Here is a 16,286-nt window from a genome sequence, read left to right on the forward strand (position 1 = left end):
AACTTTTAAAGGACGAAAATCCGCAGATGAAGCTTGAAAGAGGAGATTACTTTCGGATATCGGGGTAAAATTAGGGATTTTGTTTGGGGTTAGGGTTTTGGAAAATTTACTGGGATAATTTGGGGGGAAATTAGGGATTTTGTTTGGGAAGATGAACAGGTTTTATTTAGGATGATGAGAGAATGAAATTTAGGTTTTTAGTATGTGTTTAGGGTAGAATAAAGACAAATAAGGGTGTGTGTTGGTTATGTTGTTGGCGCCAAATGAAATACACTCATGGCGTTATGACGGCAAGCATAGTAAGGACATTTGGGGAAGGAAAAAGTCAAATTAATGGGCACCATATGTAGAAAGCTAAATGGAGGGGTACCATGTGTAATCCGCCAAAGTTCGGGGGTATCATAGGAAAAAACCGTAAACATTTTCAGATGAAGTCGGATTCCTATTAGACTATGACACTTAAAATCCTTTAGCATTTGGATATCAGGTTCAAAAATCGAATCAAAATTGATATAAACACATACATACCTAAAAACTTGACAAGATTTCGATGTCGCAACTTATTGATTATGGTAAGCTCAGCCAAGAAATCATCTTTAGTCTTGATTTCATCCCTCGAAAACTTCTGAAGTGCAACCTCCACATTTTCACTCGGCCTTATAGACCGTCCCATACCCTCCTTGTCCTAACTTATGCTTCTCATCAAAATTATTCGTCGCCTTTCTCAATTCTTTATATTCGAATTCCCTAGGCTGACCCGGTAAACTCTTTAATGCCCCTAATATATTCGGGTCAGATTGGGACGCGTATTTTCTCCTCTTCCAATACCACCTGCTCACCATCCCTATTATCAACACAAGAACCCCCGCAGCAACTCCAAGGCCGACGTACACGGCGGTGCTCACGGTGGCGTCATGGTTTCCAATTACTTCGACAGTGAGATTCCAGCTCAATACACAGTGAAGCTCCGCGGTCGAACTTTCTGTGGACGCCGAAAAATCGAAGTACGACTTCTGGTTCACGATTTTGCTTAAATCGATGCCTGATACGTTCATCAACGGCGTTTGAGGCATAATTGCCGCTGCGTATCAATCAGCGATCAGTGATGTACACGGTGAGCTGCTTTCTTTCTCCACCGTTGTAGTTTATCCACACCTTGTAGTTTAGGCACAAGCGTGATGTTGAATTCTGAAAGGCTCACCGTTTTATTCGACTTAATCGAGTTGATATTGAGTCCGATATGGTTCGAATCCGGATCGAATTCTCCATTTTTGTACGAATCGAGCTCAATTGCGAGAAACTTGTTAGACACTTTACCATCGGTCGTGGCGTTAGAGAGCCCGAGAAACTCACTGTAACTCGCCGGAGGTACATCAAGGTTTGGCGAGGATAACAAAAGCTATGCCTTCTCCTGGAGTTATCGGAGTGTAGTCAGAGTTGTTGATGCGGTAGAAGTTTACTATGAAAGTCGTGTTGAACGAGGCGACTTTCGAACCATAATAGGAAAGGTTCGTTTAAAACAGCTCGACCGGACCGGTTCACTAAAGAGTAGTTTCCGGCCTAGTCTGGGGTTATTTTTATGACCACATTGCTTATCATTGCCGGGTACTTAACCGTAAAACGGTTATAGCAAGTGTTTGGTCAAAGGGAAATCCAAACGTATAATTTGAGTATTTGGTTTTCTCATCGGCCGTTATGGCGGATATTATTGCAGCGAAGAAAATAGGAAGGGAGAAAACTGGACAAATGTATCTTGCCCATGGCGAAGTCATCAGTTTTGCAATCAGTGTGCTAAATTGGAGTATGTATGTATGTATGTAATGAACAGAGGAATTCATGAAGTATAGATTAGACAACTGATCCGGACATAATGACTTATTCAACCACTTAATAAATACATCATCTACAAGACAATTTGGCATCCTGCTACCGCGTCTTTCATTTGATAGACATACTTTATAGGCAAGTCTTCTCAAACATAACTATCTGAAAACATCATTCAACTTTGCGTGTGTTCGTCCTCATTTACTAGATAGGAACTTGTTCTACATAACATAAGCGATATCAAAGGTACAGACAGTACAGTATCTAGTAAATGAAAATTGTGGAGTAAATACCATGTACACAAGTATTCATTTTCTGCCCATACAAGCCGACCATCCACAAAACTACCATTGTTACCGTGAACTTCTGAAGAGTGGCTGTTCAACGGGTTTCAACCACGTGGATTTTGTGCTGTTACAAACCTAGGCTTTTTAATGCACCACCAGGGACTAGAAACACCTTCAATAAATAACAAAATATGAGCCTACATAGAATGACGACCATCGGATTTATCCCTAGTTGGAGGCCTTTCTTCTTGGATCTCCTCGAGATCTTCATCATCACCTTTTCTCCCGGCTTGCTCCTTCCAATAAGAGACGAGCTTTTTCAAACGAGCAACTTCTTTTGAGGACACGTTTTTGTTTGGGTCATTGACGATAGATCGGACCCTTGATGCATATCTAGAAATGAAACTCATAAATTTAGTACACAAGGTTCTCAAATGGAGAAACAACCAGGAACAAGAAGATGCCACATTTCCACAAAGCATTTCCTTATGATCAGACGGTCTCATGTGTGAGCACCAACCATATCCATATTATTCCTTGTCTAATTATAGAAATCTTTAATGAGTTAGTCTCTACATGTAAGTGTCTCGTTCTCGCATATGTTTTTGTCCAACTACAAACACCATAGACAGTGAACAACAGTCCAATGGGTTTTCCCGGTTAAATGTCAGCCTCGTACACTAAATTTATGCATCCAACCCTAGATTCCCTACTAAATTTCCCTATCAAATGTCTACAAACACCATGGACAGTGAGTAAATCTACAAAGGTTTCACCACTCAGGTATTCCAACATGAAATACTTTGTCACTGTCTTATCGTTCCAAGAATGACTGGCTTTTATTAAACTTTTTTCTCTGTTTTTATTGTGAAATATTCGTCGCAACAAAACTTTCATCAGTAGTTTTGTGGGACCTCAGTGTTATTCACAAAATGATAAGGCAGCGTACATTTTACTCCTTAGCTAACCATAAGCGAGAACCATGGAGACACTGGGTGATGCTATTTTCACTTTGATGCATGCTAAAATATGGCTCAAAGACGCTCAAATACGAACAGTGCAAATCAAAGAGAATAATAAAGGTGACACATACGTTAATGAGTTGTAGGTTTCATCCAAATTTGATTCAGCGGGAGACACGTTCACGAACATAAGAGTCTTAGCGTTGCCGCCTAGAGAATCACTCATAAGCATTGTCAATTTATGATTCCTATATGGTATATGTTGTCCTCCAGTTGATAGGGCACTTATTACATCCCCAAGGGCTGAAAGTGATTTGTTAATGCTTTGTGCTTCCTTTAATTGACTACCAGCAGAACCGGACTTTTTCACCCGTTCTGAACCCGCTAAATCCACAAAACTCAACTGCGTTGGTATACAAAACATTATAAGAGAAGAATTATAATTTATTCTAGTAATCTAGGGTAAGCGATACATAGCTGTAACTTTAATAACTTAATTATGTCAACTACAAAAATAAATAACCATGTTTAACTAATTAAAAACATACCTTGCCTCTTGCAAATGATTGTGTTTGAAGATTAGTACTTTCAATAACAATTGAAAGTATCAAATGCGATCTAGAACTTTCTTCATTCATTTGAGTCCCGGATATATGCCTTTGCTCAGATCCTTTTTGAATAACGCTTCTCAATTCCTCAATAGTGGAAATATGCACAATAGTTGCATTTTCAACCGTAACCATTCCCTAGCATCAACATCATCCGACTATTAGTCATAAATGAAAATCAAAACACAATGAAAAATGATTGTTTCAACAAATTAATTAAAGATAATATCTTGGCTACACGCATTCCTACATAAATAAACAAAACATTCAACAATATTGATTCTTAGTAAATTCACCTTCGAATCTTTCTTTATGTCTAGTTTCAATCTCTTTGCATTTTTGGGTAATAAAAGGTCCATTAATGTATCTTGATATAATTCGAGCATATAAACCTGTAATTATCAAAATAAATATTAGTAGCAACATAAATTAAAAATAGTATATTAAATGCAAATTTTACTAAAACTATTACAAGTTTACTACAAGACTATACCTTCAATGAAAATGAATATTTCTTATTATCTCTCTTAAGAATCTTGAATAGTTCTGATGTGGCACGTGGTGTAAGTCCAGGATTACGTTCATTACCATAAATGGTGTATGTCTTTCCTGAACCGGTTTGACCATAAGCAAATATGCAAACATTATAGCCATCAACGGCAGATTGCACCAAATACTGTACAAATGAAAACATCATTAAATTAATGACATGGATTTGATACTTAATAGGAATATGAATGCAGAAAATGTTTCCTTTATCTTTCTTTTCTTTTTGTAAAAGGAGGTGCAAAGATTGTTTGATACTGACGAGTTTCGCCAATTAATGACTTTTGATCAACTATTGCTAGCTTACAATTATAGATAATCAAACCTACCTTCGTGTCTTCAAATACTTCTTCTTGGGACGTAGTTCCGTCAAAAACATGATCATAGACATGTTTCTTAGCTTTATCATCCTTCCATGGATGTTCAATTGTAAACTCATCAGCACTTATAACTATGTTTCGTTCATTCTCAGTCATTTCTTTATCACTTAAAGGTCGTATACGACAATACACCCTAATCTTGCCTTTCATATCTACAAGACAAGTAAAATGGCACATTAGTTTCTCAAACCACTAGTAAAGAATAATAATTTTAGAAGAAAATGAATTCCACTTTTAGAAACTACTTCATCCCCTTTACAATGATTTATATTGATTTTGCAAAAGATTTACGAAATACAACATTGAAACAATATTTGTACATTGAGATTAATAGAACAAAATATTCGAGCAAGTAAGATGAGTCAAGTAAGATAAGTCGGCTATCAAATAACAATTTTTATTAATATCAGAATTGTAATTAGGACAATATTTTACATTACTTTTACAAAAGGAGGAAATGAATGATGGGGTAAAATCACTATGATGTTGCCAAAAACGAAAATCTTTGTGAAGGGAGTGATGATTTAGATGTGCATGATTTCTCGATAGTCGAAAAAACCAACCTTGTATCATGTTAAAGTATTTTTTCCTTAATGACTGTTCCTCCTTATAAAGGACCTCTAACTCAGCCAATTGAGTGGCTTGCATCTTCAATATACTTGCAGTTTGCTCGTTCTTCCTGTCAATATCCTGAAACCGAGTAATACAAATTTACACGAAACGAATTTTTCTAGCAGAGATAGAGTTGCAAAATTCCTAACTTGAAAAACATTCGAGGGCACATTATCTAGTCAATGGAATTCAGTACTTACTGCTTTCATTTCCCTCAGTTCGTCTAACTCATTCAAACTACTTTGCAGTGACGACATATGTGACTCCTTGGCGGCAAGTTTAGCCTCGGTGATAGCCAAATCTTTTCTTACTGTTTCCAATGTCTTCTCAAGATCACATATGCGAAGCTTTAGGGTATGCCGTTCTTTATCTAAATCTTTACCCGCATTACCCATCTACATCCAATACAAACATAAAGTCAGAATGCAACAACAGCGAAAGAGTCTTGATCCTGAATTGTCTATTTGTCTGTTGACATGAATCGTCAATGACAGATAAAATACTGAAGAAAAAAGGAAGAAAATATGATAACAAATACGGAGTTGGATTCAATATATAAATAAAGTGAAGAAAATCATAAAATGTGAAAATATTTGTTAAGAAAATGAAACTGATATTTACACCCGAAAAAAGGTAATTCAAACTATTGAGAGTGATAATAATCAGTATGACAGTATCCAATATTCAAATAATAAGTTCGGACATGTGGAATAATCACACCAAAAATATCACCTCTTCTAAATGTTTTCTTTCCAGCCTTCGAATAGTTTGTTCCAATGTCAGCTTTTCTTCAACTAGTTGTTTCACTGTTTGTTCAGCAGAATGCAATTCTTCACTCCGCACTCTCAACTCATCTTGTATCTTGCGCAATGCCTGCTATGATTTAATAGGTTTATTAATAAGCACAGGATGAGAGAAAGCAACTTGTAACTATAGTTAGTATATAACCTGAGTATTTGCATCAGACAAGTCTCTCTTGGTATTTTGCTCAGGTATCTGATCATTCAGTTTTGACAGTCTTGCTTCTAGGCTATTTTTTTCCGACAAAGTAGCCTGAAAAGTTCAAAAACTTGCAGAATTTAAAACTAAAAAATGTATATACAAATAATTCTGGAAAATGGGCCAATTAAGCCGAGTGTGGGTCGAGGTCGTTTTTAAATATTACTTGCTCTAGGTTGAGTGGATCGGGTTTACTTGGGGTTTGGGTACATTATTATTGGATCGTTTCGAAAATGAGTTTGGATTGAGTAATTTCAGAACAAATGGTCATGGATCAAATCACATCAAACTGCCCACCTGAAGAGCATATTCCTTTTCATCAAGCAATGACCGTAGTCTGTCACGCTCGTCTGTAGCTGTTCTCAAACTGTGTTTCTCATCCATTGTAGACTCTTTCAATGCCTCCAACTCTTTTTGCAACTTGTCTTCCAACTTTTGCTTTTCCTGCAACTCCTCCAATAACTAAATGAAAAAAGCAAATTAATTAGTCCGCGGTAGCTGGCAGAAACGATAAAAGATGGAGTATAAGATATAGTTGCATTAGTTATCAGTAATGGAATGTGAGTATTTTATGTGAATATAAAATACTGAAAGTCTTATTATATATTGGCATGCAAATTTCCGAAGAATGTGAATAAAAGATAAAATGTGAATACAAAATTTGCGAAAGTTATAGTCTACCGATATATAGCCTTCATAATAGAATGTCATCAGCATGTTTAAGTGCATCTATATAGAAAGATGGGACTTTGACAGTTTTCTTAGCATCCATTCTGAGAACAGCTTTTCAAAATGGTGGATTAAACTTAAAGACGTAACTCTAAGTGTCTAAGACAAGGTAAATTGGGTGTTTTACAAATTTTCGAGCAAGAGCAAAAAGTTGTTAGACTCCAAAAGCGACTCATGATAATCAATCATTACCGCTAATTTAGCCAACAGAAGAGAAATGTCAATCTCGTGGTACATATATTTATGCTTATGTGCCATTTTTTCCCTTTTAAGGGCTTGCATGGGATGGGAGTAATTATTAAGGGAGTAATAGAGCTAAAATGAACTAAAAAATGGAGGGAGGGGGGATGGGGGTTGGAGATAGAAATGGGAAAATATAGTGTAAAAGTCCCTCCATTAAGGGAGTAATTGTTACCTACCTCCCCCTCAAGTAATGCATTACCTCCCTAGGGAGGTAATAATTCCTCCCTCACCGCCTCTTTCCACCCTCACAACCACCACAACGCACCAATCTCCTCCCATTTCTTCTTATTTTAGCTCCCATTACTCCCTTAATAATTACTCTCATCCCAAGCAAGCCTCAAGAATGACATGTAACTTCGAAACACTAGTAAAGAGCTTTATCTCCTTACTCCCACGGTCAGATGACAATGATATCGATGAACTTTGAGCATGAAGATTTCTATGACAATAGTATCTTCTTAACTTTAAAACAGTATAAATTATTTGTTAAATACTGAGATTACATAGTAAATTATCATAGATTACGAAGTTTTCTAAAAAAACACATTATCAATGGGGCTATCAACTGCAAGATGAGTGAAATTTAACAGCCTTCACAGTTTCTTAATTAAAGCAGAGAAGTGCTTAAATAGACAAGTTTCCATTGTGCTTTAAATTACTTGCATTTTTTTTTTTCTGTCACTATACATTTTCTTTCCATTTCTAAAGGAACTAAATACAATCACTTACTCGATCAATTTGTTTCTGTGAATCTTCAGCAGCTTTATACAAATCTTGAACACGCTTCTCATTAACTTCTACAGGAGGCATTGGCTTTGAATTATTCGGAAGATCTCCATTGGTGGCAATAGCTTTTGCTTTAGAATAGCGGCGCAACATGACATCATTTATGTGTGTTTGAAGAGCAACACAGATTTCCTCCCCCTAAAGGCACAAAAAAAAAGTTAGTGTTCTCAAAGTTATCAGGATAGTTCCATAATGTGAAGTACTTTTATAACAAGCCTCATTTTTATACACACAAGATTACAACGATAAGTTGGGGATTAACCTGTTTAGTCTCAAACTGAAAGATATGGAGTACACCGGCAACTCTCATTTTAAAGAATACAGCAGTGTTACTGCTGCCAAACTGCATTATGTCCCTTAGCTCTGCAGAATGCAAATACTCTTTGGGGACTGGTCGGAAAAAATGAACTCCACGCTTGTTTATGCCAAGATTGACCTTCCCAGGAAGGAGACCAATGGGATCATCAATCTTGCGGACACCGAAAAAAACGGAGTTGCCATATGGAAGCAGTCTCAAGATCCTAAGAAATTGCTGCCTAGCATCCTCCTTAGTCAACTTTTCCTACAACAAAACGGAAATAATTTTAAAGAATTAAACAAATAATTATCTTGAATTGTTAGCTATGATAACAGGAAAACAAATTAATGAAATCATTTTGAAAAAGTAACTAGAAAAGTACAAATCTGAGATATTTATTTCATTTCTACTCCTGGGTTGTTTGATTGGGGGTCCAAGGATAAGGGAATCAAAGCTTTTCATTCCCTTGTTGGTGTTGTTTAGTCTATTTTTCCTTACACTCACCCTCACTTTCACTACCACCATCTAACACTACCTAACTCACAAACCCCAAATCCAAACCACCGCCACCACCCCCGAAACCTCCTCCCACACCTCCAAAAAACATAGGTGTTTGTGGGAGTGGGGGAGGAGGTTTCGGGGGTGGGGGTGGGTTTCCCTAGTGCAGGTGTGTTGTTTAGGTTCGTGTAAGTGGTTGTGCGACGGGATGCAGAGATAGGATCCCCGATGAAGTGAGGCGCCAGCGACGCTTTTGGAGGCCTGTGGGTGTGGCAGAAGGTGGTTTGTGTCGTTGCTGATGGATGTATGTGGTGGATATTGGTTTGGAGAGCAGTGAATGAATGATGATGATTCTCTTTCCCTCCTGATTTTGAACCAAATACTGTATTAGAGTTTACTGTCAGTAATCCATTTCTTTTACCCTTGTTTCCCTTTTTTAATTTCATTCTCTTTCCCTTACGTAAACAAAACTCCCCCTTAGCTTAGTTTTAAAAGGCACGCTCAGACATTTGCCAAAAAAACTCAAAACACGTCATGTACATGCATTGTACCCAAGATGCAGCTAGAAAAATGTATCCAGGTTTTGTTACACAAAATTTTGTTTATAATCAAAATTGTTTTAATGAAACAACATCCATCATGTCTACTAAAATTAACACAAATACTTTTTATTGTTCCACTACAGAGTACAGATCCTATAGACTTCAACATTAATAGTAAATCAGATAAAAAGGACTCCATGAACAAAATCAAATACTCTCTCCTATTCAACTAGTTGTTTACATTTTTATTTGGAAAAGCATAAGCAAAGGAGCGGTCAAGCGATTATGGAAACTTGAAATCTATATAAAGGAGAACATTTTCTTATAACTTGTTATTTACAGGGTAAAACATGGATTGATTTTCATATGTGACTCGCTCCTAACTAATGAAATTGAAATCTAGATTATACCATTAACTGATATCGAGAAACAATATCCTCCTCCCAATCCTGCTGTGCCCGACTTATCGCAATCTGTCTTGGTAAGAATCTCTCCAAGAGGGAAATCCAATCACTGAAAGTACATTGTCAATCAAGAAATTTTATTTAAAAAATTGATACTCATTTAGACATTTAAATGGCTTGGAGTAAGGTGTCCAGATCTTTAGGAGAATAGTATACTTACGCACACATTTGCGGATGGCTAACAAAACCAATTTCAACCAAAATTTGTAATGCAGACAACTGCACAGCATCGTCCCTCCCAACTGGATAGTTGCCCAATATGTAATCATGTTGCAACTACGAAAGTTCACACGGCACATATAAGAATCACAAGAACATAATAGTAACGACATTATAATAAAAGTCTGACATAACATGAACTTGGACAATTACTTGAACATATGACAGCTGGACAAACATGGGGTCAGTTACAGCATCATCTGACTCCCGAAACAACTTTTTCTTGAACACCAATTTACAGTGCAAAATCTCCCCTTTACTACGCTCTTTTGAAGCCTTGAATTCAGTCAGAAGATCACCGATATATTTGTTTTCATCTAAACCAATGTACTCCTCTGTTTGACAGCATGGATAAAGGAAGATTAGCAACTAAAGGAAAACCAAATAATGAAACACGAGTACAGGAAACCAAAAAAGAGCATGCACCCATACCAAGATCATTTGATTTAGCAGCAGTGACAACTTTGCGAAATTCGAACAAACTGAAGCTACAATAAGCAGACAGTTTAATGATTCCAGCAAGTTCCTGAAGTACGTAAGAACATCGTTACATTCGTTAGTCGAGGCAATATTCTAAGTTTAATTTATTTGAGCCACTTTATAGATCCAAATATTCATTAAAAAGATTTTGTTTCTCGCACTAGGGTATGTAGCAATAAGTCAATAGCAACAACAAAATTAACCAAGAGCCTCAAAGGCTCTCGCAGATTACGGGGCAAAGGGGGGCTGCACAAGAGTATCAAGCAACAAAATAGTAATATTCCTTCTAATGGAGACGAAGACTCACTATTCTTTGGTTTGGATTAAGTTGAATAAATAAAGAGGCTCATTAGATGGTTCACTTCTTTTTTATTGTGAAATAGAAATCACTTGATGCAAGTCTCATGGCAGTTTTCATCATGGGTCGAGCTGAAACATCCTCTATGTTATTTAATACCATTGCATACTCCGTCAAAATATGACCAGTATCTGAAAAGCCTAGTATGTGCATGTAAGCATTACTCTTTCTCAATCTCAAGTTCATATATCTGATATGACCAGAAATGGAACGTATGAAAACATTGGATTTTCAGACATACCTCAACTGCATCTGCTACAGTTGTTGACATGTCATATGTGATCTCTTCAAAAGTTTCATCCAAGAAGAAGACAATCGTCGTAAGCCTTCTACCTGTCAACAGAGCTTCTATTTCTTCTCGACCAGGAACGATTTGCCGGGGTCCAGCCTTGATAGAGCTCTTTAAGGCATTTAAAGTATTTTGAGCTAGTAACTGGATTTCAGAGTCTATACTTGCACTGTAAGCTACGTTATGGACATATTCAGATAAATACCCGCCTATTTCTTTGCTTGGGGGCATAGAGGATGCACATAAGTACATCAATTCCCACGCTTTGATTAGATACTGCCTGTTATACAAAGATAAGTTAAGATAGAATCTACTTAAGTGCTCCCTTCATACTATTCATGTTGTCCCATATTTGACTTGGCTCCCAAACAATGTCGACTTTGACAGCTATTTTCTCCCAATATACAATAGGTACTTACAACTACCTAAAAATCGATAGTATGAAAACGGTAGTTTCAATAAAGTAAACGTAACTAATTTCACGTTTCTATCTCCACATATGTTTGTAGAAATTATTGGTCAAAGTTGACATTGTTTGACAACGAAAGTCAAAGCGAAATACTAAATTTGGATGGGAGTAACTATTAACAAGAAATGCACAGGAGAGGTAGCAATTGGAAAAGTTTTTTGCACCTGTCTGGGTTATTTCTGGTTTGCTTTGAAATTTGTACAAAGAGTTCGTCTCGCAGCTCTGGGCGCTTCAGTGTGTGCTTATATAACTTGCCAACCAGCTCAATTCTTTCGTCTATGCTTGTTGGCGCAACTCTATCTGAAGAGTCAACTCCCATATACTTCAAAATAGTCTGGAATTGCTTTGTAGCGCGAGTTACCAAATCAGTACTGATTTTCAGTAGTGAAGTTGGTATTGGATCCTGCCAAGTTCTTGTTGAGTCTTAATCTAAGACTTTGCAAGCTAAGTAATATACACTAAAAATAAGCATGGTACCTTCTGAAAGCAAAGCATATCCTCAAAGGTGAATTTTTCCCGACCCTGAGTACCAGAGGGCTTTTTAGAAAAGAAGCCACGTTTCCCAGATGATTGTATCTGTTTCTGCATAGCTCTTAAAAATCCCTCTACCTGAAAGTGGCGAGTATGATCGACAAAATTTTAGAGAGATTTATACAAGTATAGCCTCCTAAAGGAAAGAATAGGGCTTTGAGATCAGCTAACAAAAAATATTCATTTGAAATCGTCATAACAGAGAGAAAAATAGTGGGAAAAAGATCATCTCACCTGAAATTTATTAATCAAGGGAATCGCCCCTGCAAGTTCAGCAGGAATCGACATTGATAGGGTCATCGGTGTGCTGTCAATATTATAAGAATCAGAGTCATGAAGTACCAAAACGAGATATATATACTTGCATTTTTAATCGGTAAAATATACAGAGTATAATTTTTTGAAATAGTTTGACAGGCACTCAAAACAGCAGAAATTTATATTGGAGCACGATATATATTAATACAACAATTCTAATTGTTGTACATCAAAATTTCGTGTTATGCCTTCCCCGATATCACTAAACAAACTATTTTTTGATTGCAAGTTACAACACATAAAAAGTTCTCCATTAAATCAGTTGAAGAATTCTGGCGAATCAGTTGAAACTAGTTTAATTGATTTAACAATGCCTTGGTGAAATTATTAACCACATGTCAACTTAGACACATTTTAATATTTTATTTTTTATTGCTTTGAAAAATTATCAATGTGCACATAGAAGTTGAAAAACAGTTCTCCAGTCTTTACAACTATAACAAGTCAGACACCAAATTACTATTTCAAGAGTTGGCAAAGATAGAAAGGATGGACGAACAACATAGTAATACAACCTTGTAGCAGTGCACAAGGATTCTTCTAGTAAAAAATTTGGGAAAAACAAAGCGTTTTAGATAGGAAGCAATGGGAAATACAGACGAAGTTATTAGAGCTTCCACGGCAAGACTTGTGACATGATATGATATTCTACATTATTACTTCAAGCTAGAGGCAAAAAGCGGCAGTGCAAGTGGAAATACACAAAAATTTCACACAATCTAATGCAATGCAATACACAGCTTTATATATAAAACCATGCTATCACTGAGTTTATTTAACATGAACTGAGGTGGTTCACATTGGTTACACCCACGCATAGAGAAACCTTGCAATGCTAGTGCGACATAATGTCAATGAAGAATAAGAAACTCACGGTGGAGCGAAATTTGATGCACCATCACTATCATAGTCGTCTCCATTTGAATAGGCTTCTGAATGGGAAGGAGACCCATTGCCATTAGCACTAATTGAAGAAAATCTCGAACTATGAGCCATATTCGAGATCAACTCAATTGTCATTTCATGATCAAGTTCGAAAAGCTAGATGGGGAAACCTTCGTATATGGCCTCAACTTGCTAAAAATCAAGAAAACATCTTCAATTATGTCATAATCCAAAAGAACGCCAAGTCAAAATAACAATAATTTGCACAAGCTAAATAAATACAGAATAAAACATTCATCGGTCATCCTTGTACAAGACCGTCACACCTTGAAACCAACCCAATTTGACATTCATCATTTGATCATGAGTAACTAGGAGTCTAGGACTATGTCGCATAGGAAATGGTCTCGTACAATAACTTGTTAACATTAACAAGGCATTGGTTATGAGCACAATACATGAAAACGGAAAGTGTAAGTCAACTCAATAGCATCACAAAAGCAATCCTACAATCAATACACCAAATAAATGACTACATCATAAACATTTGGGAATTGTGTGAGCATATGGTAAAAGAAAACATGAACGGGTGGATATACTACACGAACGACATGTAGCTCGAAATGAACCCCACAAAAGCATTAAAGGTAATTACCATGTTGATGGACCACAATCGACATTGCATTTTGCAACCCCCTTCCAATTTTCAAATATTTCTAAATATCAAAATAATAAGTTACAAAAAATAAACTGAACAAATAGCTAAAAATTACCACAACTCCAAGGGAAACTTCTCGAATTAATAAATATCAAAATCAAATGCTTGGGAAGCAATTTAAAAACCAGCTGAGCTAAAATCATAGCTTCATGAAGCTAACAAAACTAATATTTCCTCTGTTCCAATTGATTGTATACGAAATTCCGAAATAACAAACTAAGTGCTATTTTCCATTTAATTGTATACATTTTACAAAACTCAACTGACATATTTAGAAAGACGTATATAATCAAATGCACGGGTTTAAGACTAGTAATACAATAATACAAAAAACAATGAACAACATCCACATTCCACAATATCATAACAAATCTCAAACAAAAATGGCACAGAGTTAAACTAAAAAAAGGTCAGATCTTTGAACCAATAATGAAAAATTGAGGCAGACCCATATAACAAAAACAGGAGAAAATGCAAAAAAAAAATGACAAGAAACTAAGTAAGGATCAAAAATTGAAAAGTACCTAAATACCAGATCAATTGCAGAAGAAGATAGTGGAGGAAGATTGAATCTTTTGTAAAATGGCGATAAAAGAAGAGGGATTTTGACAATATTCAGGCGGCAGATGAAGAAGAGAAGAATGAAATATGGAAATAATTAATAATAATAATAATGGAAAATGGAAAATAAAAGAGAGATATAGAGAAATCACAAATAAGAGTGACAGTCACGACTCACGAGAAATTGTGTATAAAATTTACTGCAATCAACAACTTTGTACTTGGTCTACTGTTTGTGTTTTGCTGAATTTTGAAGGGAGAGATGGGAATTGAAGATTTGGAGCCACAACTCACCAAGTTGACCCAAATCGACCCAAACTCATCCCGACATTCGAATATGGACCGAGCATAATTGTAATTTGAATTCACCCAATCAATAAGACTCGATCTAAATGTTTATTGTTCATTTGTTCTACGCGACCCATTATCTCCAAATAATTTGATAATAACATATGCGAAAATAACTCAAACCCGAAATGACATGACTCAATCCAATTTGACTCGAATTCGACAAAACCTGAATCAGCTTGCCCCGAATAGACTAACCCGAACTCAGGTTTACCCATTTACTATGTCTAATTTGGAGCCGACAACACTCTTGTTGTCATTGTAAATTTTTTTTTTTCCCCTAAAAACACCATTGTCAAGAGATTTTTTCCATAATTGTCACTATAAAATGTAATGTACGGAGTAGTTGCTTGCTTGTTATGGGTATTTGGGTTGCTTTTATCTTCGTGGGTTGGTTAACAAATGCAAAGCCCTTATTTCTGACAAGATTGGCTAGCAAATCAAGGAGTAGTGTCAAGTACTGATATTACTATCGTGACCATCCATCTATGGAGTCATGTTCTATTTTACGAGAAGACATTCTCAGGGTAGCTATTCCCCGTGTAATAGCTAATTACGCTTCGGGATTCGCCCCTCATTTGCACCAAAAATAAATGATAATTTTAAAAAAAATACATTTCATGCAAATTAAAAATTGCTTAATTATTACTTTTAAAAATGTAATATTACAATGTTGGAATGTTGAATACAACTATAATCGAGTGTGTTGTATTTAGTAGTCGAGTTGGAGGGCTAGTAAATGAAGAAATGAGAGAATAGATTATATTGTATTAGATGATTTGCAATACAATAATATAACCGTATATATAACGATACATAAAGCCTTACCATACAAGCTAAGAATAAGACTAGAATAGGAAAATATGGGCAATGTAATAAGATACAAAGATTACGAGATATTATGGTGGTTGCGTATCTTATCATCCCCAACAAGACGGACGACGGTGAAGTGAGACCGATCTTGGGAAGGAGCATGCAAAAGCGATGGCGGGGGAGAGCAGAAGTGATGGCGAGGGAGAGCTTTAGTGAGGAGGTCGGTAAGTTGGTCGTCTTGATCAACATGAATTACATGAAGAGTACCGGACTAGACGCGCTCACGAATAAAGTGAAAACGAGAGCAACATGTTTCATACGAGAGTGAAACATCGGGTTGGCACTGAGTTGAGTGGCGCCAATGTTATCACAATAAACATGAGGAGGCTCGGGAAGTTGAACACGCAGTTCCCAAGCAAGTTAGTGAGCTAGGTGAGTTCGGCCGCAGCATTAGCAATGGAACGGTATTCGGCTTCAGTAGAGGACCGAGCAACTGTCTTTTGTTTTTTTAGCTCCAGG

General features: G+C 36.5%; 1 protein-coding gene and 1 pseudogene across 1 annotated transcript; both read right to left on the minus strand.

Moving 5' to 3' along the window:
- The window catches only part of LOC141617313 (putative L-type lectin-domain containing receptor kinase S.5), a 66,664-nt pseudogene extending 65,165 nt beyond the window's left edge, over positions 1 to 1,499 (minus strand).
- A 496-nt stretch (positions 1,500 to 1,995) lies between these two features.
- On the minus strand, positions 1,996 to 14,967 carry LOC141623287 (kinesin-like protein KIN-14E). Its single transcript, XM_074439380.1, has 23 exons — positions 14,570 to 14,967; positions 13,317 to 13,519; positions 12,359 to 12,431; positions 12,071 to 12,202; positions 11,758 to 11,996; positions 11,077 to 11,404; positions 10,430 to 10,523; positions 10,151 to 10,332; positions 9,939 to 10,054; positions 9,725 to 9,827; positions 8,239 to 8,538; positions 7,920 to 8,114; positions 6,516 to 6,680; positions 6,168 to 6,272; positions 5,952 to 6,092; positions 5,420 to 5,614; positions 5,171 to 5,297; positions 4,557 to 4,759; positions 4,175 to 4,357; positions 3,978 to 4,073; positions 3,622 to 3,819; positions 3,205 to 3,476; positions 1,996 to 2,504 (listed from the first exon to the last, which is right to left on the minus strand). Exons 2-23 carry the CDS (start codon positions 13,460 to 13,462, stop codon positions 2,309 to 2,311), a joined length of 3,789 nt encoding a protein of 1,262 aa, XP_074295481.1. The 5' UTR covers positions 13,463 to 13,519; positions 14,570 to 14,967; the 3' UTR covers positions 1,996 to 2,308.
- Between the last annotated feature and the right edge of the window lie 1,319 nt (positions 14,968 to 16,286).

The sequence above is a fragment of the Silene latifolia genome, chromosome X (genome assembly GCF_048544455.1).
Source record: "Silene latifolia isolate original U9 population chromosome X, ASM4854445v1, whole genome shotgun sequence".
Lineage (NCBI taxonomy): Eukaryota > Viridiplantae > Streptophyta > Magnoliopsida > Caryophyllales > Caryophyllaceae > Silene > Silene latifolia.

Bases quoted from the DNA above. Each gene is read 5' to 3' on its own strand.
- LOC141623287 (XM_074439380.1), bottom strand. From the start codon at position 13,462: ATGACAATTGAGTTGATCTCGAATATGGCTCATAGTTCGAGATTTTCT. The intron at 6,273-6,515 runs GTGGGCAGTTTG...TGAACTTTTCAG, and splicing joins AAAAGGAATATGCTCTTCAG to GCTACTTTGTCGGAAAAAAA. The intron at 5,615-5,951 runs GTGATATTTTTG...TATTGGATGTAG, and splicing joins AAAGAAAACATTTAGAAGAG to ATGGGTAATGCGGGTAAAGA.